Source organism: Ctenopharyngodon idella, chromosome 8 (genome assembly GCF_019924925.1).
Source record: "Ctenopharyngodon idella isolate HZGC_01 chromosome 8, HZGC01, whole genome shotgun sequence".
In the NCBI taxonomy this organism is placed as follows: Eukaryota; Metazoa; Chordata; class Actinopteri; order Cypriniformes; family Xenocyprididae; genus Ctenopharyngodon; species Ctenopharyngodon idella.
Window position 1 is genome coordinate 30,425,866 of NC_067227.1, and position 26,157 is coordinate 30,452,022.

The window sequence follows — 26,157 nt, forward strand, 5'->3', positions numbered from 1 at the left end:
TTACAAAAGATTTCTATTTCAAATAAATTGAAAAGTCTGTTCATTAAAGAGTCCTGAAAAAAAAGTATCACGGTTTCCACAAAAATAAGAAGCAGCTGTTTTCAACATTGATAATAATAATAATAATAATAATAAAAAATGCTTCTGAGCAGCAATTAGAATGATTTCTGAAGGATCATGTGACACTGAAGACTGGAGTAATGATGCTGAAAATTCAGCTTTGATCACAGGAATAAATTACATTTTAAAATATATTCGAATTGAAAACAGTTATTTTAAATTTTAATAATATTTTACAATATTACTGTTTACTGAATTTTTGATCAAATAAATGCAGCCTTGGTGAGCAGAAGAGACATAATCAAAAACCTTAATCTTACCAACCCCAAACTTTTGAACAGTAGAGTAATATAAAGAATTAGTGAAATTCTGTTAAACAATAAGCAAATGTGCCGCACACTGTGTGCAATGTTCTCAAACATGATGGTTTTCTCATCTGGTATGGTCGTCTCACTGTATTCTCTTCCCTCATCAGTTCAGTTTAATAAAGCTCTGGAGCACAGCAGTACTCCAGCCACCCCCGGTTTGGCTCGCCAGCAGCTCATGATGTCCACCAAATCCAACAAGTCCCCTGAGCACCAGCCCAGCAGCGGCCTGATGTCGTCCAGCTCTGCCCGCAGGAAGGATGCTGCCAATCCTGAAGGTTAGAACGGAGACAGGGAACTTTTGCAGCCTTTTTAATATTCAAAACATAAACAAAACTACAATTGTGTTCTCTTGGTCCTTCTTGCCATTTCATCCCATGCTAAGAAAACAGGGAAATTAAAGTGCTCCTATTATGTTATTTTAAAGGTTCCTAATTTTGTTTTGAAGGTCTTCTACAATAGGTTTACTTGCATCCAAGGTCAAAAACACTTTAATTTTCTCATAATGTACATTGCAGCATCAGCTCTTTTCTCATAGTGTCTGAAACGGTTCGATAAAGGGATTCAGTCTCTCTCTGCTCTGATTGGTCAGATGCCCCAGTCTGTTGTGATTGGTCGACCGCTCACATGTCTGAAAACAATCGCCCATTAGCATATCTAAATTTCAGCTCCGGAGGCATCCCCACTGCTTGATACACAGTGATATAAACAGTAACAATGGCGTCGGTTTTAACGTATCAATTCGAGGAAATTTCTTTGGAAGTGCATTCAAAGTGGATTTGCTTTGGCAGCAGAAAACAGTGTCTTCTTGACATGAACAACTCGAACCAATCTCTTCCAGTCTCAGCTACAACTAGTGTTTGAGGGCGGGGCAAAGTAGACGTTGTTCACGGGCAGCCAATGAAGACCATACGCTGGCATTATGCAAATTTGCTACAGACCTATGTAGGTTCATACAGGAAGTAAGACTGGAATTACTGACGCCTCATTTCAGGCAGTTTAAGGCCCGTTCACACCAAGAACGATAACTATAAAGATAACGATAAAGATATAGTTATAAAAATCATTCTAAAAGAAATAGCAGAGTGCACACCACAGCTATAACGATAATGATATAGAGAAATGATATATATTCGGGATCACTTTCAGAATGATTTTTTTCCAGCTGTTGAAGGATAAAACACTGACAGCCAATCAAAATCCATTTTAATTTAAAGGCTTGCGCATTTAAAATGGCAGATGACATTGCAGAGAAGTTAATTGCCGAGTTCCAGAGAAAGCCACCACTGTTTGACAAGTCAAACCCTCTTTTCAAAGATACTTTAAAGAAGATGGATATATTGAAAACAATCGGTCATACACTTGGAATAAATGGTAAGAAGTATTAACTATGAGATCATTATGCTAGGCTAGCAAACAGTGTAAAATAAAATGACCTCAGGTATCTAGCACTAGTTTCGACAACATTGTCTTGCTTCCTTTGAAGTTGCAGTTAAAAAGAATAGGCGTTGTGTTTATTTCACTATGTTGACTTCGTCAACTAAAGTCACTGTTTGATCAAAACATAGCATGCTGAGGACATCTGCTGGTTAAAGAAATGCATCAAGAACAGCAAAAACAATCTGCACACTTTGAAACCACAGCATGTGAGCTTCGAATAAACAGACCGTTATCGTTTGTTGGTGTGGACACAAATATAGTTATCGTTATAGTTATCGTTCATGGTGTGAACGGGCATTTAGAATTGGTTCTTTCTTTTGGGAGACACTTTGCAAGCAGCTATATTACACACTACATGAAAGGTAATATCCCAAAAAGCATATATAGGTGCACTTTAAATCAGAAGCTTGTAGGAAAATGCTGATTTGATGCTTATTACTGTTTCAATGTACTGTAAGATGAGGAGACTGTCTCTTCTGAAGGACTCCAGACTCCAGACCGTACGTATTTGCAGCAAATGTTTTCGCTCATGTCTGTCCACACTCACTGTCCTCTTTGTTGTCATTCCACAGAAATAAGGAGAGTCACTTCTGAAAGTAAGTTCTTTCTTAGGCGGCCCACTCTCAAGAAACCGTGCCATTTTTGTGCCAGAGATATATGGATTTTTCATTGATTTATGCTTTCATTTCAAAAGGTTAGTGCTCAGCTTTCAAGATAAGGCTGATATAAGTAAAAACATCATGAAATACATATATGAAACTGAAAGAGAAACTTTTTTTGAGCCATGTGGTCAGAAAGACCACATGTAATTTCCTCAATTATAAATGTCAGAAAGATCAAATCATTATTTTGTCATCAAATCTTTAAATAGGGAAATCTCTCAGCATAAAGGAGGTTAAAAGAAAGTGAGGGACAGACAAACTGCATTTTTATGCATTTTAGTAAAAAACATAATTTTGTGTGTGTGTGTGTGTGTATATATATATATATATATATAATGCAGTGATGTAGGGACATCCAAGTTGGCTGATATATAAAATATTTGTTTATTTTCAAATACACTAATCATAGTTAAATGTATTAAATAATGTGACTGTGTTCAGTCATTGGGACACAAATGGCACTGTTTCCTGAGAATGAACCAGGCGTCTCTCCATTATCTATTCTTTCTTGATATGATCTTTTTATACCTGCAGAGATAAGCTCTCTGGCCAAAGCTCTCTAGTCTTATGGGCGTACTACACTCAATATTTTGAATAAACACGTGTTGTATCAAGTCATCATGGTCTGATGGCTGCAGACTTCCACTCAGGACATCATGGACTGATTCTGGATATCCGAAGCTGCTGCACACATATCAGTCAGGACACTGAGCTTATCTCGTATATACGCTCGTATTTATGGCCATACTTCTGCTGTATGCCATGCGGAATGCGAGAACTCCGAAATCCTTGCATGCTCGTACCCAAGCTACTAATGACAGCTTGGAAAGTACAGTGTTCTCAGAGCTGGTTTCACCCTCTGGTGGAGAAATGTTCTCAGGAGAGGACATTTTCAGCTTGCTTTGGGCTGTTTGCATAAGTTACATGGATGGGTATAAGACCGTTTTTAAGAGCATCTGTTTGATCCTGTAGAGTACACCAGACGTGTGAAGGACAGGATCCATCACAACACTCCTCACCGCTTCACGCAGGGGCTCAACATGAGGGCGGCCCGCTGCACCGTGTGTCTGGACACAGTCCATTTTGGAAGGCAGGCCGCGACCTGCATCGGTATGGATCACACCTAAACCCTTTCCAAATAAACATATAATATTACTTGCTCTTTTTGGTACTTGCCGATACCGATACCTATATTTTCATTGAATTTCATTGCCTAAAATGGTAACATCTAAATTAACTGTTTTTTCCTTGTCAAAAATTGTATTTAACATCACTGAATCAACCTAAATACATTCATTTATATCAACAAAACACATTTGTATTTGTTAATCAGGTATAAATTGCTCTGTAAAGCAGCAATTGCAGGTTACCACTTTTTGCAGTGCAAAAGAGTATGATATTAGTTGGCTTAATTTGTTTAGTAAATAGATGTTTTGTATATGATACCACCTTTTCCTCCTCAAGCATTGTTGTTTGACCCAATCAGGTTTAAATTAACATAATAAATCTAGCTTTTATATTTTCATTTAAAAAAAATAAAGTACATTTATAACACTACTTTGTGATATATTTGCCTTGGCATTAAATTAATGTGAGTGTAAATAAGAGTGATGGCAAATTTGACTCTCTTCTGACCAACATAATCAATCTCTCAATATTTTTCCTCTTTTGGAAAGTTATAGAAACGCTATTGTGGATTTCTTCTCTTGCTATTGGAGCAAATGGGAATGCAAAAATTATATTTGTTGTCACCACTATAGAAGTTTACCCAAATTTCCATTTCTGAGAACCACTGAAATGTGAAAAGGGTCTATTGTTGTTTGTTAATAGATTGCTGAGCCCATCAGGTCAACCTGGGCTAAAGCGGAAGAGCTGATCCTCTTTCTTCTTTCTCCTGCTTTAGAATGTCATGCTTTGTGCCATCCAAAATGCTCCCCGTACCTTCCAGCCACCTGCGGCGTGCCCACAGAGTACGCACTGCATCTGTCCGAGGCATTGTGTCGGGAAAAGGGAAGCACCTCCGGCCTGAAAGACGTTGGTGGACACATGAGGCTTGAAGGATGGCTGAAGCAGCCCAGGTGAGCCATGCGCCGTGCTGCAAACACCCAAAAGGGAGGAAAACGTAAAAACTAATTGTGCCTGGAATTGTGGTTGTTTTCCTGCAGAAATGGGAAGCGTGGTCAGGGCTGGGAGAGGAAATATGTGTTGCTGGATGGATATAAAGTGATCACGTACGAGACAGAACCAAGAGACGGTCTGTGAATGTTTTTGCTCTTCCCAATGTGCATCGCTTCTGTTTGCACACTGCATATTAACAGAACAACACTTCATCCCTGCTGGAAAATCTTGAATCACACCAGCTTTAAGCATCTTGACCAAGCTGGTCTAGCAAATCAAGCCAGTAGTCCATGATGATCAACTATCTAGACATCGAAAACCAGTTTAAAGCAATAATTCACCCAAAAATGAAAATTCTGTCATCATTTACTCACCCCTTTTTTGTTCCAAAATCTGTATGAGTTTCTTTCTTCTGTTGAACACGAAAGAAGATATTTTGAAGAATGTTGGTAACCAGACAGCTGACGGAAAGTATTTCCATAGTATTTTTTTTTCCTACTATGGAAGTCAATGGCTGAGAAGCTGACAAAAACCCTCTAAGGCCATCAATCCAAACCAGTTGAATTTGATAAAAAAAACTTTCTGTAGCTGGGAATTACTATAAATGACCAGCTAGGAACCATGTTAAACTAGTTACCACCTTGATCAAGTTAGTTTTATCTATTTTCCAGCAGGGAATGGGTTAAACATGTATGGAATGATGTGCCTTGATGTGAATGATATAATCTGTCCTCTCAGAGTCGGTGAAGCCGCTGGATGAGTTTGAGTTGTGTCTCTCTGATGGAGACGTGACTGTTCATTCTGCTGTCGGTGCCTCTGAGCTGCCCAACACTGCCAAGACAGGTGACAAACTTTCTGTGGAATTACACATCATACAATTACACTGTAAAAAAAAAATCTGTAAATTATTATTGGGGCACATATTTAATTCAGTGTATTTCCATTTCTTTGTAATTATTTGTGAAATTGACTAGCAATTTTTGAGTGAACATTGTTTAAAAGTGAATTCTACACTAATTGCGTGTACCTATTGCAACTTTTTTGGTCTGCTGGTTGTGGATTCAGAAAGTAGCCAATGTCTGGAAGAAGAAACGTGTTTTTCTGTCCTCTAACATGCATACTTGTATGTTCTCAGATGTGCCATATGTGCTGAAGTTGGAGTCATCTCCACAGTCAACGTGCTGGCCCGGGCAGACTCTGTACCTCATGACTTCAGGATTCTCTGAGAAACAGCGTTGGGTGGCCGTGCTGGAAGCCATCGTGGCCAGCAGTCGTGGAGCGAGAGAGAAAGCCGAAGCAGATGCTGTGAGTGAGAGGAACTAGAAACACCACTCATATTGACATTTAAAGAGTCTGTGTGACGATACAGGGTGAGAAACCTAGGTCTCTGTACAGCTGGACGTAAAGGAACATACTGATGAAGTGTACAGTATATCTTGAATGCACTACGAGTCGCATTGGATAAAAACTTTTTAAACATTTTCACATGCTCATGATGGTGTTTTTGGTTTTGTACAGAAATTGTTGGGTAACTCTTTACTCAAGCTAGAAGGAGACGACCGTCTGGATATCAACTGCACCCTCCCGCTGACTGACCAGGTATCTCCCAATTTCACTGTCAATCAGTTTGAATTTTCAAGGTTTATTTCTTTTTTCAGTCTATATTTGTTGTAGTCTGATACACATTCATCGGGTTATCTTGTTTTTGTCATCAGATTGTGTTGGTGGGGTCTGAGGAGGGTCTTTATGCCCTGAACGTGATTAAAAACTCCCTCACTCACATCCCGGGTCTGGGATCCGTGTTTCAGATCCACATTATCAAAGAGCACGACAAGCTGCTGATGATCGTGGGTGAGCAGAGATCATGACCTTTACTGCGGGTTTCATAAATCAAAAGTAAAGGATTTTGACTGAGCCCTTGCAATACAAACAAAAGTACCATGGTATTACATTGTTTTTTTAGACATGATAATATCATGCATTTTTGTCCTATGTACTATACCATGGTTAATAATGCCATTTTATTCCTGAAGCTCAAACAGTAGAGTGTGGTGCTTGCAACACAAAGGTTCGATTCCAGTGCATTAACTAATAAAATGTATACCTAGAATGCAGTGTAAGTCATTTTAGATAAAAGTGTCTGGCAAATGCATTAAAGAAATGCAAGGTTTATTCTTTTTTTAATGCATATTGTTTGGCAGATGCTTTTATCCATAGCGACTTGAGCATTTAAGGTATACATTTTTATCAGTTCATGCATGCAATTGGTACATTAATATACCAATCATTAGGTATATATCCATTAGGTATTATTGCAGTACTGTTTTGCAAGGAATGCATTTGAAATAAGTCGATTTTGGTGATGTTGTAGGGGATGAGCGGGCACTGTGTCTGGTGGAGATTAAGAAGGTGAAACAGTCTCTGTCCCAGTCTCACCTCCCCACACTGCCAGAGATTGTGCCATATATCTTTGAGACCGTCAAGGGCTGTCATCTGTTCGCCACGGGCAGGGTAAGGTTGTGTGTTTCACGGCATTGCAACTTCCACTCAATGTATTTTTAGTGCACTGTGTTGCATCATGCCCTTGTTGTGACGTGTAACCCAACAAATTTGTACCTCACACAGTATTTTGTTTCTACTCTTGCTTTAGATAGAAAATGGTCCGTGCATTTGTGCCGCAATGCCCAATAAAGTCACAATTCTACGCTACAACGACAATCTGAACAAGTTCTGTATACGGAAGGCAAGTAACGTTTGAGGTTCTGAGTCTTGAAGCAAAAGAACTCATGTCTTTGTCACATAAAATTTAGCACAGCTGTGTTTAATGTGCTTTGCTTTCTAACTCCCCCAGAGACACTTACACCCCTAATGATCCGTCTCTTTATCTCTCAGGAGATTGAAACGCTTGAGCCGTGCAGCTGTATCCACTTCACCAGCTATAGCATCATCATTGGTACCAATAAATTCTACGAGATTGAGATGAAGCAGTGTGTTCTGGATGGTACGTATTTCAATGATGTCCCGTGAGCCCAGATAGATGAGGGTCAGTCCACAATCTACTGACATCTTATATCTCCTGTATCATCTGGCATGTAGATTTGATGGATCTGTTATTGAAAAGGATTCAGCTAGTCATTGCAGTCATTTTCTCCACATTTGCATATTCCAGTGCAGATATCTGGTTGGACCGGCTGGCGGGCCATTTGTGAGAACATGATCAGGCACTTATAATTTGTAATTGTGCATTATGTAAACAGCGTTTTGCATGATGGGCTGTTTTTGGCAGAGTTCCTGGACAAGAATGACGTGTCGCTGGCGTCGGCTGTGTTCACTGGATCCTCCCACAGTTTCCCCATCGCCATTGTCCAGGTGTCCAGCACTCCGCAGAAGGAAGAATATCTGCTCTGCTTCCATGGTCAGACACCCATCACACCTTCTAAACTACAGCCAGCTCCTATTGCATGAGAATATTAAAGCAATAGTTGACAAAATCATTATTTACGCACCGTCATGTTGTTCCAAACATGTATGCTGATGTTTTTTCCTGTAATTTTTGTATGAACTATTCCTTTAAAAAACACATTGCATGCAGAATGGTATATACCAATGGTCTATACAAGAAAGTAATATGTAATACTATTGCTCTGTTTCAATGAATACTCAATTTTCTATCAGTGCGATGCTTAACTTCACTTAACTTTCCATTGTCAATGTGATGAATGAAATTAAGTCAACCTACAGTATTTGCTTGATTTGCCAAAAGTTTAGACAAAACAAACAAACTCTGATTAAAAATACAAAATAACTATTTATTTCAGTCATAAAACCTTATTTATAACTGAAATAAATATGGTATTTAGAATTTTTCTCCAATCATATTTATAATTGGATGCTGCCAGCTGCTGAATTAAACATTACACGTGACAACAGTGCAACATGCTACATTATGAAACATTTTTTCAATTATTAATGCTGAAATCTCCATACTACTTAATCCATATTTTAAAAATAGTGGGCAGCAGGGCTTGACATTAACGTTTTTGCTCACCAGCCACTGTGGCTAGTGGTTTTCCAAAGTTACTAGCTGCAATTTCACTGGTCACAATTTTGACATCGATATGTCAGATATTTCTGTTGCCATATAGATATTTTTAATATTATCTCATAATTTGGCAGCAGGTATATTAGGCTGCTGTCACTTCAAGACCTAACGCATGGATCCATTACACTGTTACATATGCGTTTTCTTTCTCTGTTTACCTTCACTTAAAACATAACTGACCGTGTTTACGTGAATACTCACCAAGACGGCTTTATTTGCGCACACTTTAGGTGTGAGCGCAAAATCTGCGGAAACGAGTAAAATTATGCGCAATCCCACAGCGAAATTCAAGCCCTGTAACACCAACAATATTCATCTGGAGCAAATGAAACCAGTGAGTGAGGGGAGGCGGGATTGTGTGTCAACTCGCTGTCGGAGAGATGAGAGAGAGAGAGAAAGCGCAGCTGGTATTGTGTATCTATTCTGCGGAAAATTAGTATTTGAAGCCTTTCAAATATTTCAGTATTGATATGTATCGAAAAATCAATATTATTGTCAACGCTACACTGCACTGTTTATTATTTCAGATGCCTTTTTGTAAAAGACTACATTTGAAAAATGTATATATTGTATATAAAATTCAACCTGCCAAAGTGGCTAGTAGGAGTGACTGCGGGTGTTAATGTCAGTCACAGTTCCTATATGAAAAATACAATCATTGATTTTCAACACTGTTTTTTATTCAATTTCTGATAATAGAGATCGGTGTGTTCGTGGATGCTTATGGTCGAAGAAGTCGTCCTGATGATCTCAAGTGGAGTCGACTTCCCCTGACATTTGGTAGCCAGTCTTCTTTATATGACAAACTGAAATGAACAAGATGTAGTAATGATCATCTTCAGTAGGGATGCACCGATCATGTTTTTTCACTGCCGTTTCTGTTTTGTTTGTTTTTTGTTTTTTTACAAGAAAATTGGCCAATTCTGATACCGGTTGGCGATTTTTTTCTTTTTTTTTTCTTCTTTATTTAAGCAAATTTATAGCAAATTTTGCTCTATAACAGGCCAAACTGGCCTTAAACAAAAATATCTGTAGTCATTTGAAATTAGAGGCAACCACAGAATTTAATCATGATCCTTATGCTATATACATAAAACACCTGCACAAAACAAAAACAGCAGACTGAATGAAAATGCAAATTAACTCTCTGACAGTAGGTGGCGCTTATGAACATCAGCTGTTTCTTTGATTATTGCTGTGCTTATAAACAGGCATTATACGGAGGTAAGAGGAAAAGATAATGCCTTTGAAACTTTTCTGAAGACAGTCAGTTCCCTTTAGAGATACATTCATATGTATATGCGCAAGTCTGGAATAGAGATTGGCCAAAATAAAATGAAAAACCAATTTATGTCCAGTCGATCGGTGCATCTCTAAACTTTAGCATCACTAACTGAAGCATCTGTCTGTTTCCAGCTTTTAGAGAGCCGTATCTGTTTGTGACCAACTTCAACTCACTGGATGTTGTTGAGATTCAGGGACATGCAGCACTTGGGTAGGATGACAGCAACATGCATGCATATAAGACATTAAAAATAACATGAGGACTTGAGAGTGACACTAAATCCCCTTTAAAACAGGCCTCCCAGTTTCGTTCACCTGGACATTCCTAACCCACGTTACCTGGGTCCAGCCATATCGTCTGGTGCCATCTATCTGGCCTCATCCTACCAGAACAAACTGCGGGTCATTTGCTGTAAGGGCAGCCTGGTGAGGGAGTCTGGGGAACTACAGAGGACCGGTTCGAGCAGGAGGTGCGGGTTATTTATGACAATATATTAAACTCATTGTCCCGCTTTAAAATTTGACTAAATGAGTTTGAAAATTAGATGTTGTGAATTTGCTGATTTAACCTGTTACTGCACATTGTGTATTAATGCAGTAAGTTAATACGTTGCTTGTCAGCTGCAAACAGCTGACAGTTCAGATAACTAACTTTATTATTTGATGGAATAATTATAGATTATGATTATCATAAATACAGTAATCATGGATTAGAAATGGGTCTCATTCACTAAGCATGCGTACGCACGAATTTGTGCGTGAAATCTGCATACATACGTTTTCACAAACAAATCATAACATTTATTCTGAATTTACAAAAAATGTAGGAACTGAAACTGCTCGTATGCAAAAATCGAATACTATTGGTTCATGTTAAGATTAAATTTTTAACAGATATAGATCTTAAAAATATTTTGTATATATATATATATGTATGTGTGCATGTATATGTGCGTAGCTCAAGCTGCTAGTTACCTCTGCATAAAGATGCAGATATGTGTATGTACAGCTGTCTAATCTGTAATGTCATTAAAGGTGTTTATTGAGTTTGAACTTGTTTTGAGGACGGCACACTTGGAATTGCTCGAGGATCTTGCTGCGTGAGCTCTCAGGCGTAGTGAACATCATGTCTGCTGAGAGTGACGAAAGAAAAAGGTGTGCGGAAAGCCCATATATGGAGATGGTTTGGGTGTGTTTTATGCAGGTTACTTACCTTGGGCACCCGGTCACTCTTTCAGATTACTCCAAATTCATCAACATTCGAACGAGATTAACAAATTCATTGGGAACTAGGCAGAAAGTTTTTGTGAGAAGTTCAAATGTGTGTATAAATGCGAATAATGTACAGAATTATTAGTGAATGAGACCCAATGTTTTTCCATTTGGTTCATTCTGAGCAGAAAACACAGAGCTGGAAACGTAAAAATACAGTGACAAATAATGTAACCTATTTCATTTGGGTATTTATGTACTTCTGGCAAAATTACAAGAAAACTTTTTGGTAGATCTAAAGTGCATAATCTGACACAATCACCACAGTCTGGACAGTGTTATTTTTATTTTATTTCTGTGATATTATAGTATTTATTAACATTTTCTTTTATTTTTATATTTTCTTTTTAATTTTAGTATAAGTTTAGTCATTTTGATATGTGCTTTTGTCTTTCATTTATTAGTTATTTTTTCAGTTTTACTTTTAGTAATTTTAATATTTGCCAGGGCAACATTTCTAAGTTTTTCATCTAATATTTGTATTTTATTTTACTTCCGTCTTATTTCATTTAACGATATCAATTTTTAATATTTTTAGGTAACAATAACAACACAGGTACTGGACAGGTGAACTCCTTCCTGCTGTAAAAGCACACAAGCAATGAAAGGATTCAGCCAATAGGAAGTGATGTAATTCTGTTCGTTCTTTGGATTAAAAATGATGGGAACAAAATAATGTTATTAGCTGGTTAACAGCATTTAAAAGTAACACGTTCACTCTGAAACGGTTGCAACAATTTTCTTGTCGCTTTTAATTCCACTCCTAAAATTGATGTCTATATTGCTGCTCCTTTCATTGTTTAAAAGCAATAAAATATATGAGCTTATGCATTACAGTGATCTTAGCACGGTTCAAGAGCTTCTCGCTGAGAACCTGTGGTAAAATCACATCACACGTCGAGTTGCTTACTGCTTGGATACTTTACATGCACATGCATTTACCCAAATCAGTCATCAATCTGACCTCCACAGCAGCCCAAACAAGCGTGGGCCACCCACGTACAACGAGCACATCTCCAAGCGCCTGGCCTCGGGTCCCGGGGCCCAGGAGGGGCCGCTGCACCGCGAGCCCAGCACCCCTCACCGCTACCGCGAGGGCCGCACGGAGTTCCGGAGGGACAAATCTCCGGCCCGGCCTCTGGAGCGTGAGAAATCCCCCGGTCGCGCTGTGCTAGACAGCCGCAGGGAGAGGTCGCCCGGGCGCTTCGAGAGCAGCGGCAGCGAGAGAGACCGGGAGCGCTCGCGCCTTCACTCTAGCTCTGTACGCACCCAGCTGACGCCCGTCAACAAGGTACGCATGAGACACTGCCACGTAAACTGTGTATCCTTCTAGGGATACAAACATCAGGTTTGACGATGTTCATGCATGCACAAATACATGAACATCCGCTGCTTAGTTAAATTCCTTCTAGTTATGGCCTCAAACAGGATGCACAGTTAATGCCCAGCCATTAAAAAAAGTCTCTGGGAAAAGAAATCAGCATCCTTTGCAGCAGTAATGATGTTTCTGAGCTGATCTGCGTCAGACAGGGCAGGCAGCCTGTTGAAGTGTTGAAGTGACCTCTTTATCCTGGTGGTGGTGTAGGTTTGGGACCAGTCTTCAGTCTGAGAACGTCCCGGAGGGATGACGTAAGAGCCATCGTCCACTTCCTGCGTGGATGGACGCGCCCTTTTAACAGGCGCTTCGTAAAACTCTGAACTATATCATCTCATGCCTGTAACCGTGAACAGAGCCATGTTATTTCACTCGAGTCTGGGACATTGTGCTGCTGTTGTAAAATCTGTCCATGCTGTAACCATTCATGAAGGTCCATTGTGAACTGCAGTTTTTTGGCGAAAGACCTTGAAGGAATATCTCGGGTTCAGTACAAATAACTCTATCAACAGCATTTTGTGGCATGATGGCCATTGCCAAAGGAAGTCATTTTGGCTAGTATGTTATTTTTTTAAAAGTAAAAATTGTGGTTACAGTAAGGCAAGACACTACAGGCAAAAAGATTTCGGGCTATTTCGCTTCCAAAACTTGTCTTCTATGAGACTAGTGGAAAGAAAACATCCAAAATACACATTTAACTCTTTATTACACTTTATCTATTTGCATCTGTAGATTTCATTTACAATACATATCTCTAAAGGTGGTGAGATTTTTCAGAAATCTCCATTTCAGCAGCACGTACAGACACTAAACTTTACAGTTTTATTCATATTTACTGAAGGTAAATGTTTATGTAGTATTTGCCTTATTTATATAACATATTCCTAAAAACATGGTGAAAATATTGTTGACAGTAGTTTCTGATTTATTGAGTAGTAAGCCCCTATGTAAAAAAAACAAAACAAAACATTTAACTCTAATATGTCAACAGAATGAAACGAGAAATTCAAATCTGGCCTGTTCTGGAAATGTATCCAAATTAGTTCATATTTAATTACATAATGTCTCTTTTGTATATGGATCATTGACGAATAAGGTTTTTAAAAGTGTAAAAAACATAGATATAATTAATTTTGAAGTTTTATTAAGTGTTAACAATGAGATTATGTGGTTTTTATAAACAATTAACACTGCTTTTGTCATTTTATACAAGATGGACAAAATTTGTCACCAAAAAAAATCACTCGGTTTTACCAAAATTTCAGTTTTACCGAATGACAATATTTTCAAACAATGCTAACAGGCTGATATCTTGCTAGCTAGCTAACAAATGGACAATCAAACATTTTATATTTAGTACAAGTTTTTAAAATATTCCAACATTTTTCATGTTTTATAGCGGTTGTACCGAATGACCTGATGTTTCGGGACATGTCTATGAGCAAGTGGGAACATTAATTTTTTAAATAGTTAAGAGAGAGTTAGTTACTTTGCTTCATGACCATGTGGTCCTTTGCAGGTGTCTGAATGACACATCCTGTCACATGATATTGACCGCATGATTTGATCCAAAATGGTCCCTTTATATTGGTTACTCTGAATGACATCAATGAAATAATTTTTTTCCGGACATTTTTTCTCATAACAAAGCAACGACTTCTACACATAATTTTAATACCATTTTGTACTATGTTGATATATGATGTTATAAAATCATGCCAGAATAAAAAATATATACATTTATTACATTTTAAGATATTTTAATCACAAATGAAATGGCTGTATTGGTCTTTGGACGGTTAAACCGAATGACCTTTTGACACTTCAAAATCTTTAAAATACCTTTATATGTAGGAAAATATAATTAAAACCTTTTGGATTCAAGAAAAGAGATCTAGTTGTACTACCTTACATACTTTGGACGTCATATCTTTGTTTTTTATTATTAATATTAAGGCCTTTGGACAAAAAAAAAAAAAAAAGACTCGTCACGTCATTGACCCATATATAAACATGACATTTCAGAAAACTTGTAATAAAACAGTTAAAAAAAAAAAAAAAAAAAAAAACTTTCATCGTCCATTTAGTGGTTGGAACTACTCTAGGTTATTTTTTCAAGTAAACAGGCTCATTCTTGTATCCTTGTTTCCACATTTACTGGCTTTACATAATCATGACGGAAGATATATTGGATATATAACTGCACTGACGAGTTTAGCAAACAATTTTATCTCGCATTAAAAAAGTACTTTCATTGTATCTTACTGTAACCACCATTTTTGGTTAAGTTGAAAATATGATCTGTGGTAACCGACAGCAGACCACAAACGCTGTAGATTTATATTGATCCCGTAATATTCCTTTAACCACATAACTAGCACATTGTAAATATGGTTATTTCAATCTTTATAACGGAACTTGACTGATGAAGCTATGAAGTCTATTTTTTATGCTATTAAACTGTTTGTATAGACAGTTGAAATGGGTTTCCTACAGAAAAGTACAGAAAAGGTTTTATTTCCATGTTGTACGCTAATGTGGTAAACAGTCAATATGGCTGCTCTTAATTACAGTTTGTCCAGTTTTTTAAGCTCTATTTGACTGACATTATCGAACCTACTGCACATTGTATATTTTTATGCTAATAGAGTTTGAGCTTGTAAATCTTTTTAAAGAGACAGGTCATGTTCTCGCTACAAGTGTCCTTGTGATGTTCAAGTGAACTTATCGTATTTTGTTGGAAATAACGAAGCTTTCGTCGACACACTTGCACACAGCAGCAAATCCGCGGGGCTCTTCTGGAAATTTCTGCTGCTTAAGCATTAACGGACGTCCTGTTCAGTTGTGTAATGTCCGGTGGGTTTGTAGAAGACCTTCGTTCCTCGTGGAATATGAAACAGCTCAATTAGAGGCTTTTCGAGTTCATGGGTAATTGTAACCAAACGCCTGAGTGATCATATCAAACGCATGAGAATTCTGACTTGGGACGTCCCGTCATGTACTACCTTAATATTGATAATCGATGTTTTTCAACTAACAAGGCTGCTTACCTTGAACTTTCTTTTTGTATAAAGAAATTACACTATATTAAACACTATTAAAGTGTGAGCCATACACCGTATTCCTGGCGTTGAGTCATTCTTTTGGTCTGTCAGAGCTACCGCACGTGATCAATAGCGTGGGCTTTTCCATTCATTACCTACTCATCATCCGAGCCAACCGCTGGGATTGAGGGATTTGACAGCGGAGCTGAAGCAAATGGTAAGAGCATCCAAAAGGTTTTGAAATGCTAAACGTTTGGCAGATGAAAGACAATAAATAAATTAAATAATGGCCTATTTCTGATGCGAAGCCAACAAGTTTGCACTTTTAATTGTCAGGTGGGTATTTCTGAGTTAGCAAAGCGTTAAATATAAAGTAGGCCTACTTTATTTAGAAATGGGCAACATTTGTAATATGTAACATACAGCGCTCCAGTACAACAGTGTTTCATATAAAACACGTAATTAAACAAGACATCTGGAACAATTAATATGCTTATTGACTCCTGAATGGGCTCTGTTTCTAATAAACCAGACGACTAACTTCTACTACTACTTCTTCGAGCGTATTCAACGTAGTGCCGATGCAAACTGCCTCTAAAAACACCAACGAACATAGTGACAAAACACGATCTGTGGAGTAGTTTGTCCGTTTAGGGCCACTGTAGAATGCTTGCGCAAAATGGCGACTTGACATGGAGGGGGACCCGCGGTGTACGTAGATAGGAATGGCTCATTCTAAGGTATAACGGTTAATTATGTAAGGTCTTACACATATGATTATGTTATTGACTGTTTCATAAATGAGGATTTCTCAAACTGGGTGTTTGTGAGAAGGTTGATGAAAAGCAAATGTAAAATTAATTAATTAAATTATAATTATAAACAACTACAATAAAAAAATAATATAATTAAAACAACATTTAAATAAAAAAAAAAAACTAAAAAAAAAAAAAAAAAATCAATATTTTAATTGTTTACCTGCCTATCATGTGACCATTAACAAACATCAGAGACTGTGAACATGATGTGAATGTGTTGTTACATTATTAAAATATTAACTTACAATCTCAGGGGGACTTCAAGTAAATATTTTAGGTGAAAGGGGTTCGGCCGACAAAAAAAGTTTGGGGATCTTTGTTTACACTGCATTTACCTGTCACTCAGAGCAGCAATATGAAATACAGCCAGATCAGGAAATAAGTCCAGGAGTCAGTTCAGTTGGAATTCCACTTTGTTTAATTCTTACAGAAATCTGCGACAGTGTATTTCTGATGATTACCAATGTGCAAAATATAAACCCATGGAATTTACTCTTTCTGGGAAACAAAAAAATTTCACATTCATGGATTGGCGTTAATGCAAAAGCTGTCGCACCGGTGACACAGAAAACACTCTTGCACTGACTTCTACAAAGAGGAGCAGATGTCATCAGCTTTAGGAATTAACGCCCATCATCACGGCACCAAACCCTCAGGAGCTTCCAGGTCTCACGTCATTATAGCATCAGCTGGCAAGACTAATGTCAAGGTTATAATTCACCACAAAAATTCAAATTGTCATTATTTACTCACTCGCTCGCCGCTGTAGTTTTACTTTTTCATTTAACTCTTTTCCAGATAATAGTGATGACATCCATCAAGCTCCAAAAAAGACAAAAGCAATATGATAAAACTTGCAGTCGTAGTGAACTGTCATTATATGGAAAAGAGTTGCATGAAGATTCTCAGAATTTTGCAAAGAAAAAAAAAAAAAGTCTACCAGTTTGGAATGACGTGAGTAAATGGCAGAAAATTTATTATCAGGTGAACTCCAGCTGATAAGACTGAGGGAACTGTCAGAATCAACCTCCAAAAAAAAAAGTAGATAAAATAGGAAGGGAAGCAAAAGAGATTCTGATTGTGATTTGTGCATCATTTCTCAAATGTGTGTGGAAGGGGCGTCATCTTCAGTGCAGAGGCAGCTCACGCCCAACAACACTGATTATCCTGTGGTGGATCAATTGTCAGGATTGAACATACAGTTCAAACAAAATAAACTTGATAATAAATAAGTGTTGAGAGTGCAAAGAAAAAACAAAACAACAACATCTGGGGCCCTAATGCAGCATATCACATACATCTCTCTCCACATACAACTGTCCAGCGTCACTAGAAGGACAAAAATAAGAAATACATTAAAAAGAAAAACCCCAAATGGCTACAACTGGGGAAAACAACAACTTATTTGGTGACTAATTTAGTGAGCCACTATTCAAGAATTCTATACAATTTCTCATCTTAAATGCTATACGTCTCATTCTTATATCATTCTAATATATTATCTCATTTGTCTCGCATGTATGTTACAAAAAAAGAGCATTAGTGAGAAGGTCTCTAAACCAGCCGACGTCCACACAGCAAATCAGAAAGACAAGAGCGCCCTCCAGTGGCCCTTGCTGACATCACTTCCTGTCACTATACAGTCAACATTAGAGAGAAGGTGAATGGTTTCTATTTAAGAAAGTACTTTGGAGTAACTAACCAAGAGTCTGGAAATTTGGTGCATTCAAACCCTAGAAAGTTTGAATGCTGTGTGGCACCCAGAATCACTTGTGCAACCTCAAAAAGAAAGGAAAAAAAGCAGGTTTCTGCAAAGCAGATTGTTGAAAGACAGAGATGAGAACTCAAAAACAAAGCTAGGATCTTGCGGACTCGTCCCAGAAGCACCTTTCACCCTATGGCGTCCCCAGGAACGCCACTGATAATCTGATCTTTGTGAGATGACGAGGGAAGAAATCCTATTTTTGCGCACCATAGAAGCGCACCGTCCGCTGGCCGTTGGTGAAAAAACCTTCCCTCTATGCAGCAGGTACAGGACAAGTTTCATCGCAAATGAAGACAAGCTCTCAATCGCAAAATGTCTCTTCTGCAAACGCCATCTGAAAGTGCTAAGCCTCCTCTCCTCCCTGGATGACTTTCTGTGCGTTCCATATCGTTCCATATATACATGATTCCCTTTCGGGTGGGACAGAAGCGACTTCACCCCCACAAAACAGTCTCTGGACCTTCTCCATCTCGTCCTGTGGGTCCTCAGCAGTTGTCCGTGTGCAGGCGGTTGGATAGGATCAGTTGGAGCTGGCCGTGATGGGTTTGTCCAGCTCGATCTCCAGAGCCGACGCGGGAGCCTGCAGGTTGCTGAAACACGACCTACACACACGACTGGGCTCGAACAACTGCTGGCTTGGCACCGGGATCTTCTGATCGCAACAGCTGGCACAGAACACATTCCCACAATTCCTGCAGGGGGCGGTAAAGGTCGGGAAAGTAGAGGAGGAGCAGGGAGACAGAGAAAGAGTTTAGAAAGAAAATTAGAATTAGTACCTTCATTATTCACTTTTATCATTTAAGGTAGTACTGCCTAGAATGTTTTGATTTTTGATTTTTTTAAGAGAGGATTTGAATGCATTAGAACTAAATGCACTACATTTAGAAATGAAAAAAAAAAAAATGTCATTATATATTTCATTTTATATAAAATAAGACAAATTACAACTAAAAGCACTAAATTTTGAAATATAATAAAAATAAGATTTCACTAAAAAAGCTACTCAAATAAATACAGCCCTAATTTAAATTTATATATATATATATATAAAGTTCTTCATCATGTCCTGAACAGGAAACAACAGTGTTAAAGTGTTAAGGGTGGGAAGGGCTTCTTCAGGTCTGGACAAAATGAAGCCCAAACACATGCAGACTTACTGCAAGAAAACATCTAATTAATCACAAACGAGTGAGAAGAGGTGCTGTGTGTTACACAGAATAGGTCCACACACAAACATGCAGCCCTTCACAAATTACCATCATACTCAAACACATGCACAACTGCAATGACAGAGAAAAGAGGCTTTACATAAAATCATCACGTTTTCATCCATGAATCTCCATGACTTCCATTTTACCTGGGCCATATCCCTGAAAACAGGACTTTCTGGCTCTTATGAAATAAAGTTTGATGTAATATACAGAAATACTGCAGGTATATTCACAAATCATCATGGTACTGGTGCCAGGAACACAAGTACATTAACATATGAAGCTCATTTACATACCAAAGCCTGTGCATTATTAACTCATTTCACATGCAAAGAGACTAAACAAATCATTTTTCAAATATGGAAATGTAATATAGTCTTGGGTCTAAAAAAAAAAAAAAAAAAAAAAAAAAAAAACTGGAAAAGGCTGGGAAATGGTTATGAAAAACTGACTTATGGCTGGATTTGGTGCAGGAAAACTAACAGGATTAACTAACATTAGAAAGGGATTTTAAGTGTCCATATTTACACTTTTACAGCATTTTATTTTTCCTTGTCCTTATAAATATTAGGTTATTTACACTACTGTTCAAAAGTTTGGGTCCAGTAAGATTTGTTCTGGAAAGAAGTCTCTTCTGCTCACCAAGGCTGCTTTTATTTGATCAAAAGCAACACAGATAAAGCAAAAAACAGTAATTTTGTGAAATATTATTCCAATTTAAAAATGTCTTCTATTGTAATATATATATATATATATATATATATATATATATATATATATATATACACACACACACACACACACACATATTAAGAAGTAATTTATTTCTGTGATAAAAGCTGAATTTTCAGCATCATTACTCCAGTCTTCAGTGTCACATGATCCTTCAGAAATCATTCTAATATGATGATTTGCTGCAAAATATCAATGTTGAAAACAGTTGTCCTGCTTCATATTTTTGTGGAAACTACATTTTTTTCAGGATTCTTTGATGAATATAAAGTTAAATAAAAAACATTAGAAATGTCTTTACTGTCACTTTTAAACAATTTTATGCAATTCTTTAAAGTATTTCTTTAAAAAATGAAAATAATAATAATAATCTTACTGACCACAAACATTTGAACATTAATGTATAAATAGAAGACATGAAAATGAAAAAGGCAAAACCCCTCTGTTTTCTTTTAGACTGGCTCTCTGGGTCCTGTGAAATTATTACAGTACAGTTCTTCCCTGTACAATCCCCCCTAAACAATAACTGAGACAGCCCACTTTAACCCTATGAAGAGATGGAGGAGAAGAGAGGAAAGTTAGGTCACTCTGAAGCGATGCAGGGTTAACAGGAGCCTGAGAACGACACAGAGAGAGGGCAATTCTCACCAAACCTCTTCCATACGCTCCTTGCCTCTGTGGTACAGGAGGAAAAATCAACTTCAAATCCTAGTAGTGTAAAACCTAGTGAGATTTCTAACTAGAAAGCATCTGAAGGCAACACAGGCCTGACACATTCACAGAATCCCAGAATGCATTGTGGCAAAAATCATTCAAAATGGCAGATGGAATTGAAAGAAATATAAAACACTGAAAATAATATTTCATGCACTACTGAAAAGAACTCATGCAAATACTTCTATTTATAGCAGTAGAGTTCCAGCTAATTAAATTGGGCTATCACCCAATATTTGTGTGCAATAAGTATATATGTTTATTAAGTTTATCATGTCATCAGCAACATACTAATGTCAGACTCTTTTGCAATCTATCATGCACTTCACTATTTGGTGTGCCAGGAAGTTGCTGCCTAGGTAGAGCGTTCCAAGTCACTCACTAGATTTTGCAACAGAGCTTTCTGCTGCTAAAACTGAAACTATGCTTTATATTTGCACAACTTCAATAGGAAACCATACTGCTGTTTACTCATCGGGCAGTTTGTACTAGTCCTCAGAGTTGGGCAGTTTGTTTAGCCTGCTGTGTTTACAAATGCTGCTGTAATGAGTTAGGAATCAATCATGAAACATTTCGCCAAACATTTCTGTTTACTGGATGACCAGAGGAATTTTAGAGAGAAAAAACAACGTTTTCCAGAGACATAAAGAAAAGCGAGTCAACACTAATGCATCTGACCCTAAAAGAAGTACATGTTGAGAAACATGTTGAAAAAAAAAAATAGTAACAGAGAGAAGACTGTGTATTTTGTGTGGTAGTATATGATGTTGTCTAACCTGCAGTGGTGCCTTCTAGTGGCCAGCCAGAATCCTCTCTCACAGCCGTAGCACTGAGCAGCCAGATGGTCCGGGTACCACCGGGTCACCTGCAACAAATACTGGACTCTAAATAAAAGGACCTAATAAAGATATAATATAAAATGGCATTCACAATGCATTAAACGTAACAAAGTAATGTGATATATTTTCAAAATATTTTGATGAAATATTAAGAAAACAAACAACTATTTCTTTAGACTAACATGCAATGAGGAATCAATGACAAGAGCAACAGAGTTTGAATAAGTAAATTGGGACAAATTTAATGTAATTTCCTTAATGTCAGCAGAAATATTATTATCATAAATTCTATACCCTTAAAATAATCATGTACACTACTGTTGAAAAGTTTGAAGTCAATAAGCTTTTTTATTCAGCAAGGATGAATTAAATTGATCAAAGTGACAGTAAAGACATTTATTAAGTTACAAGAGATTTCTAATTCAAATAAAGGCTGTTCTTTTGAACTTTCTATTCATCAATGAATCTTGAAAAAAAAATTCACAACAATATGAAGCAGTGCAACTGCTTTCAACATTGATAATAATCAGAAATGTTTCTTGAGCAGCAAATCAGCATATTGAATGAAGGATCATGTTTCACTGAACGCTGGAGATGCTGAAAATTCAGCTTTGCATCAAAGGAATACATATATTGAACATGTAGTAATTTTAAACTGCAATAATATTTTTTTAAATATACTCTGTTTTTGATCAAATAAATGAAGCCTTGGTGAACATAAGAGACTACTTTCAAAAACATTTTAAAAAAAACTTACCAACCTTATATTCTTTCTCCATACACCGGCGCAACAAATCCAAAGTCTTTCTAGTACAATAACAGTCATATAAACAAAACAAAGATTAAAGGTAGGGTAGGCAATGTTTTCCATAAACACTTTTTGTTATACTTGTTTATACTCTCTTCACATCCTTATAGAAGCAGTCTAAATATTAAAACATGTACATATATCTTCTGTGGAAGTGTCCGGGCCATAAAATGTTCTTCAAAATACAATGATACGATGCCCTTCCTGCCTGTCAACATATGTATTTGCATATTTCTGCCCACCCTGCTCGCGCACACATCACACGTCATCAGTGCGGCTATGCAGAGTTGTAGACAGACAGTCTTTCACAGTTCCTCCTGAACCAAAACAACGAGCTTATGCGGCATTCACGCCATGTCGTAACCATAATTGACCCTTCACCGGGAGTTTGATTGACAAGCGATCTAACCAATCATAACGCCGAATCCGCCATTTTCTCCGACAAAGCAGTCAGGAGTTAGAAGATTAACCTCAGAGGACTTGAACTTGAAAAATGATGTGTTGTCAGTGTCCTCTTTGCTCAGCGATGTATTTTTCACTGTGTGGCGTGACAGCGCCATGGCTTGTCGGACAAAGCAACAGTAACTAAGGGGGGCGGGTCTTTGCGAAGGGTCAATTGCGAGATGGCAACCAGCGACATTCTACTTGAAGCTGTTCACATCTTTAGATTCAGATCTATGCATTTCTATAGCAACAATATCAATGCCGAAATGAATCTGCAACAGTCAGGCGGTACAAGTCAGAGCTCTGTAAGTTGTTTACATTTATTATAATTGAAATGTCATGTGCTTTGAGACATGAGGTAGTTTAACGCGTGACGCTTTGCAGACTCTGCTCTGGCCGTGCTCGTTTGTGTGTTTTCGAGGAGGCGTGGCTTTGGAGAGCGTACTGAAGAGAGGGTAGGGTCTTTCAAAGCTAGCTTGCTATTGCTAACCTCTCCAAAATTGCCTACCCTACCTTTAAAATAAACACAGTTAACCTAGTTTAATTGTGTACCTCAGTGTCCTGCTTGTCCACCTGCTCCCAGCTGGCCTCAGAAAAGAGTTCAGTGCTGCAGCGGGAAAGACAGTTGGGCTCCAGGTTGAAGTCGGAGTCTGCGATTGAGGTCTGACAGAGAGATGGGGAAAAAAGATGTATCATCAAACACAGCTGAAAAACACAAAACCCAAACCATGTGAGAAGAACAAAACATGAGTGTGCACTGCTCACCACTTCATCTCCCATGTCTCCGTTGAGTCGCAGCATTCCAGCAGCCTGATGGCTCTCCAGACGGCTCCAGAGCTCCTGTACCTGCCTCTTCAGAGCTTCCACCTCCAGCTGGTGACCCGCTTCGATTTGCCGCAGCCTCTGCTGCACAGCGTCCGTGTGCAGGGTCAACCCGTCATCATCGAGATGGTTCCGGGCTGAAGGGGGCTCTGGAGGGCTGAAGCTCGGCCGGCCCAGAAACCCCAAGTGCAGGCAGCGATGGTGGGAGCAGGCGCCCCGTGCGTGGAGGGTCAGCGAGCCACAGCTAGCGAGTGACACCTGTCGGCTGAGTGTGGCCCGTTCCCCGTTTGTGCGTGGCATGGAGGGCTCAGGGTCGGGGGAGTCTCCATTACACACGGAGTGGAGGAGGTCAGTGGAGGGCGGAAAGGCACTGAGAGACGGCCGTTTAGGGGTGTTGTTTAAAGTCCTGGGAGCGCCTTGCGGATCGGCTGCTGCACGGAGACCCTGTTTGAGGCACGACGATTCCGCAAGGGCTTTGAGAGGTGGCGGAATAATTAAGGGTGCCAGACTCTCTGGACGAACACCCAAGTCCTCCGTGAGCGTCTCTGTGGAGCTCTCCAAAAGAGAAAGACGCTGCTCAACGACTTCTCGTCCTGGTGGTCTCTCGACTCCATGGCCGTTACTCAGAGTCCTGAGGCCATTGGAAGGGAAATTAGTCATGCTACAAGAAGGGTTATATTCTTGTATCATGCATTTCTCAAGGGCTACTTCCTCTGAGTCTTGGTTTCCCGAGATATCCTGGCTGAGAGCAGATGCTGCTTCAGAATTACCATCTTCCGAACAATGTCCATTGACATTTCCATCTCCAAGGCTTTTAACTTTGTCATCATCAATACCACTGCTACCCTCTTCTGAATGTGCAATATCATCAATCTGTCTGTTAGTGCGGTCTGTCTTTGCGTCTCTGCGGCTATCTGGAGCAGACTCGTCTTTTGTAGCTTCCTGGAGAATGTTCTCCATTTGGCCCATAGCCACACCCACTGTCAGCTCCGCCTCATCAACCCCCTTCATCATTGGCAATCTGACATCCCCAAGCCCCTCCCCATTCTCTGTTCCCCCACTGGGCAATGTTCCCATAATCCCCACCACGTTTTGCCCATTGACCCTCTCATCTGGATCTGGAGATACAGCACCTTCAGCCCCTGTCCCAATGTTGAGCTCCAGAGATCTGCGATGGTCCTGCCATTTCTCATTCAAACTGGGGTCGCTGGAACGTCGATTGGAGGTCAGAGGGTTTCCGACTTCACAAGCGCTAGGCAAGTTATCAAACGAGCGGGTTTTAGGACGCCTGTGGGCACAATACAAAATGAAAACAAGCTCTCAACTTAATTTCTAATGAATAAACTGCTTCAAGTCAACTATATTATCGCCCAGCTCTTTATATAAAGTTGGATATACAAGTAGGTCCAACTTTATCTGCATACATACATTTTACTCACATTAGGACGATATATATATTGATTGCTTGTATCATCGCAAAATGTAAACTATATTTTTTTCGCCCAGCTCTAATCTGCTAAATGCAATTAAAATTGGGTTAACATTAACCAATTACCTGCCCAGGGGCTGGTCCTCAGGGTTGGCACCAGGTGCGGGGTAGGGGGCACAGGAGTCATCTGAAGGGGTTGTGGGTGAAGAGCTGGGTAGGTAAACTGCTGTCCATAACAAGAGATTGCGCACGTGACACACAGGATGAAGCACCTAAAAGAAACAGAAGAGATATAATATAAATTGATGCTTGATGTTATGATCAAGCATAGAGTTAGTTCTGGCAGGTCAAGTCGGTCATGCTCGCATCAGCTGACTCTCAGGTGATCCACGTCTACCTATAGGAATACGACGCCTCACAGCATCCCTATATAGAAGGTCCATTCAGTATTATCGGCAGCTTTATCGCACTGCTCAGGAGCTAATTACCCTCCTCCATCCCCAGCTCCTCCTTTTGTTCACAGTCAGGCCTTCTGATATTCCTCTTCAAATCAGACTGTCATTTATCTTGATTTATGTTGTTACATTAAATTATTGTCATGCAGATATCATCAATGTTCTTAAATACATTTATGTTGGTTCTGTTCTGTTTACCCTAAGGAGGTTATTACTGTTCTCCCTGCTCTTATCTATGCTAGGCTGGAATTCTTGCCCAGAACAGAACCATACCGCCAATCCAAACTGTATGCTAATTGTTAATCACCTATATAGTGGTCCTGACAGAATTTTAAAAATGGGTGAATCTCACATAGAAATACCCAGGTCATGTTTCACACCAAATCAAAAGAAAATAA

The 26,157-nt window shown here is 38.7% G+C and overlaps 2 protein-coding genes across 22 annotated transcripts in view; one reads left to right on the forward strand and one right to left on the reverse strand.

Annotated features, from left to right (window-relative positions):
• The window catches only part of LOC127517054 (citron Rho-interacting kinase), a 56,448-nt gene extending 40,649 nt beyond the window's left edge, over positions 1-15,799 (forward strand). For 2 of the 8 annotated variants that reach the window (XM_051902123.1, XM_051902128.1), the window contains exons 23-39: positions 536-703; positions 2,438-2,461; positions 3,500-3,637; positions 4,431-4,605; positions 4,693-4,781; positions 5,384-5,488; positions 5,781-5,950; positions 6,164-6,244; positions 6,361-6,496; positions 7,017-7,156; positions 7,296-7,388; positions 7,538-7,646; positions 7,932-8,060; positions 9,447-9,527; positions 10,164-10,242; positions 10,328-10,501; positions 12,276-12,882. In XM_051902123.1, coding sequence (XP_051758083.1) covers positions 536-703; positions 2,438-2,461; positions 3,500-3,637; positions 4,431-4,605; positions 4,693-4,781; positions 5,384-5,488; positions 5,781-5,950; positions 6,164-6,244; positions 6,361-6,496; positions 7,017-7,156; positions 7,296-7,388; positions 7,538-7,646; positions 7,932-8,060; positions 9,447-9,527; positions 10,164-10,242; positions 10,328-10,501; positions 12,276-12,636 — 2,252 coding nt within the window. In that variant the 3' untranslated portion in view covers positions 12,637-12,882. The other 6 variants (XM_051902125.1, XM_051902126.1, XM_051902129.1 and 3 more) reach the window with 6 other exon arrangements.
• Positions 15,800-16,940: 1,141 nt separating this feature from the next.
• Positions 16,941-26,157, reverse strand: part of mtmr3 (myotubularin related protein 3) — a 32,713-nt gene continuing 23,496 nt past the window's right edge. For 2 of the 14 annotated variants that reach the window (XM_051902133.1, XM_051902131.1), the window contains exons 16-22: positions 25,431-25,576; positions 23,819-25,163; positions 23,606-23,716; positions 22,563-22,604; positions 21,739-21,860; positions 20,897-20,923; positions 16,941-18,997 (exon numbers count right to left, since the gene is read on the reverse strand). In XM_051902133.1, the coding sequence (XP_051758093.1) occupies positions 18,826-18,997; positions 20,897-20,923; positions 21,739-21,860; positions 22,563-22,604; positions 23,606-23,716; positions 23,819-25,163; positions 25,431-25,576 (1,965 nt within the window). In that variant the 3' untranslated portion in view covers positions 16,941-18,825. Of the gene's footprint in view, positions 18,998-20,896; positions 20,924-21,738; positions 21,861-22,558; positions 22,609-23,605; positions 23,717-23,818; positions 25,164-25,430; positions 25,577-26,157 lie in introns of all 14 variants that reach the window. The other 12 variants (XM_051902138.1, XM_051902137.1, XM_051902140.1 and 9 more) reach the window with 10 other exon arrangements.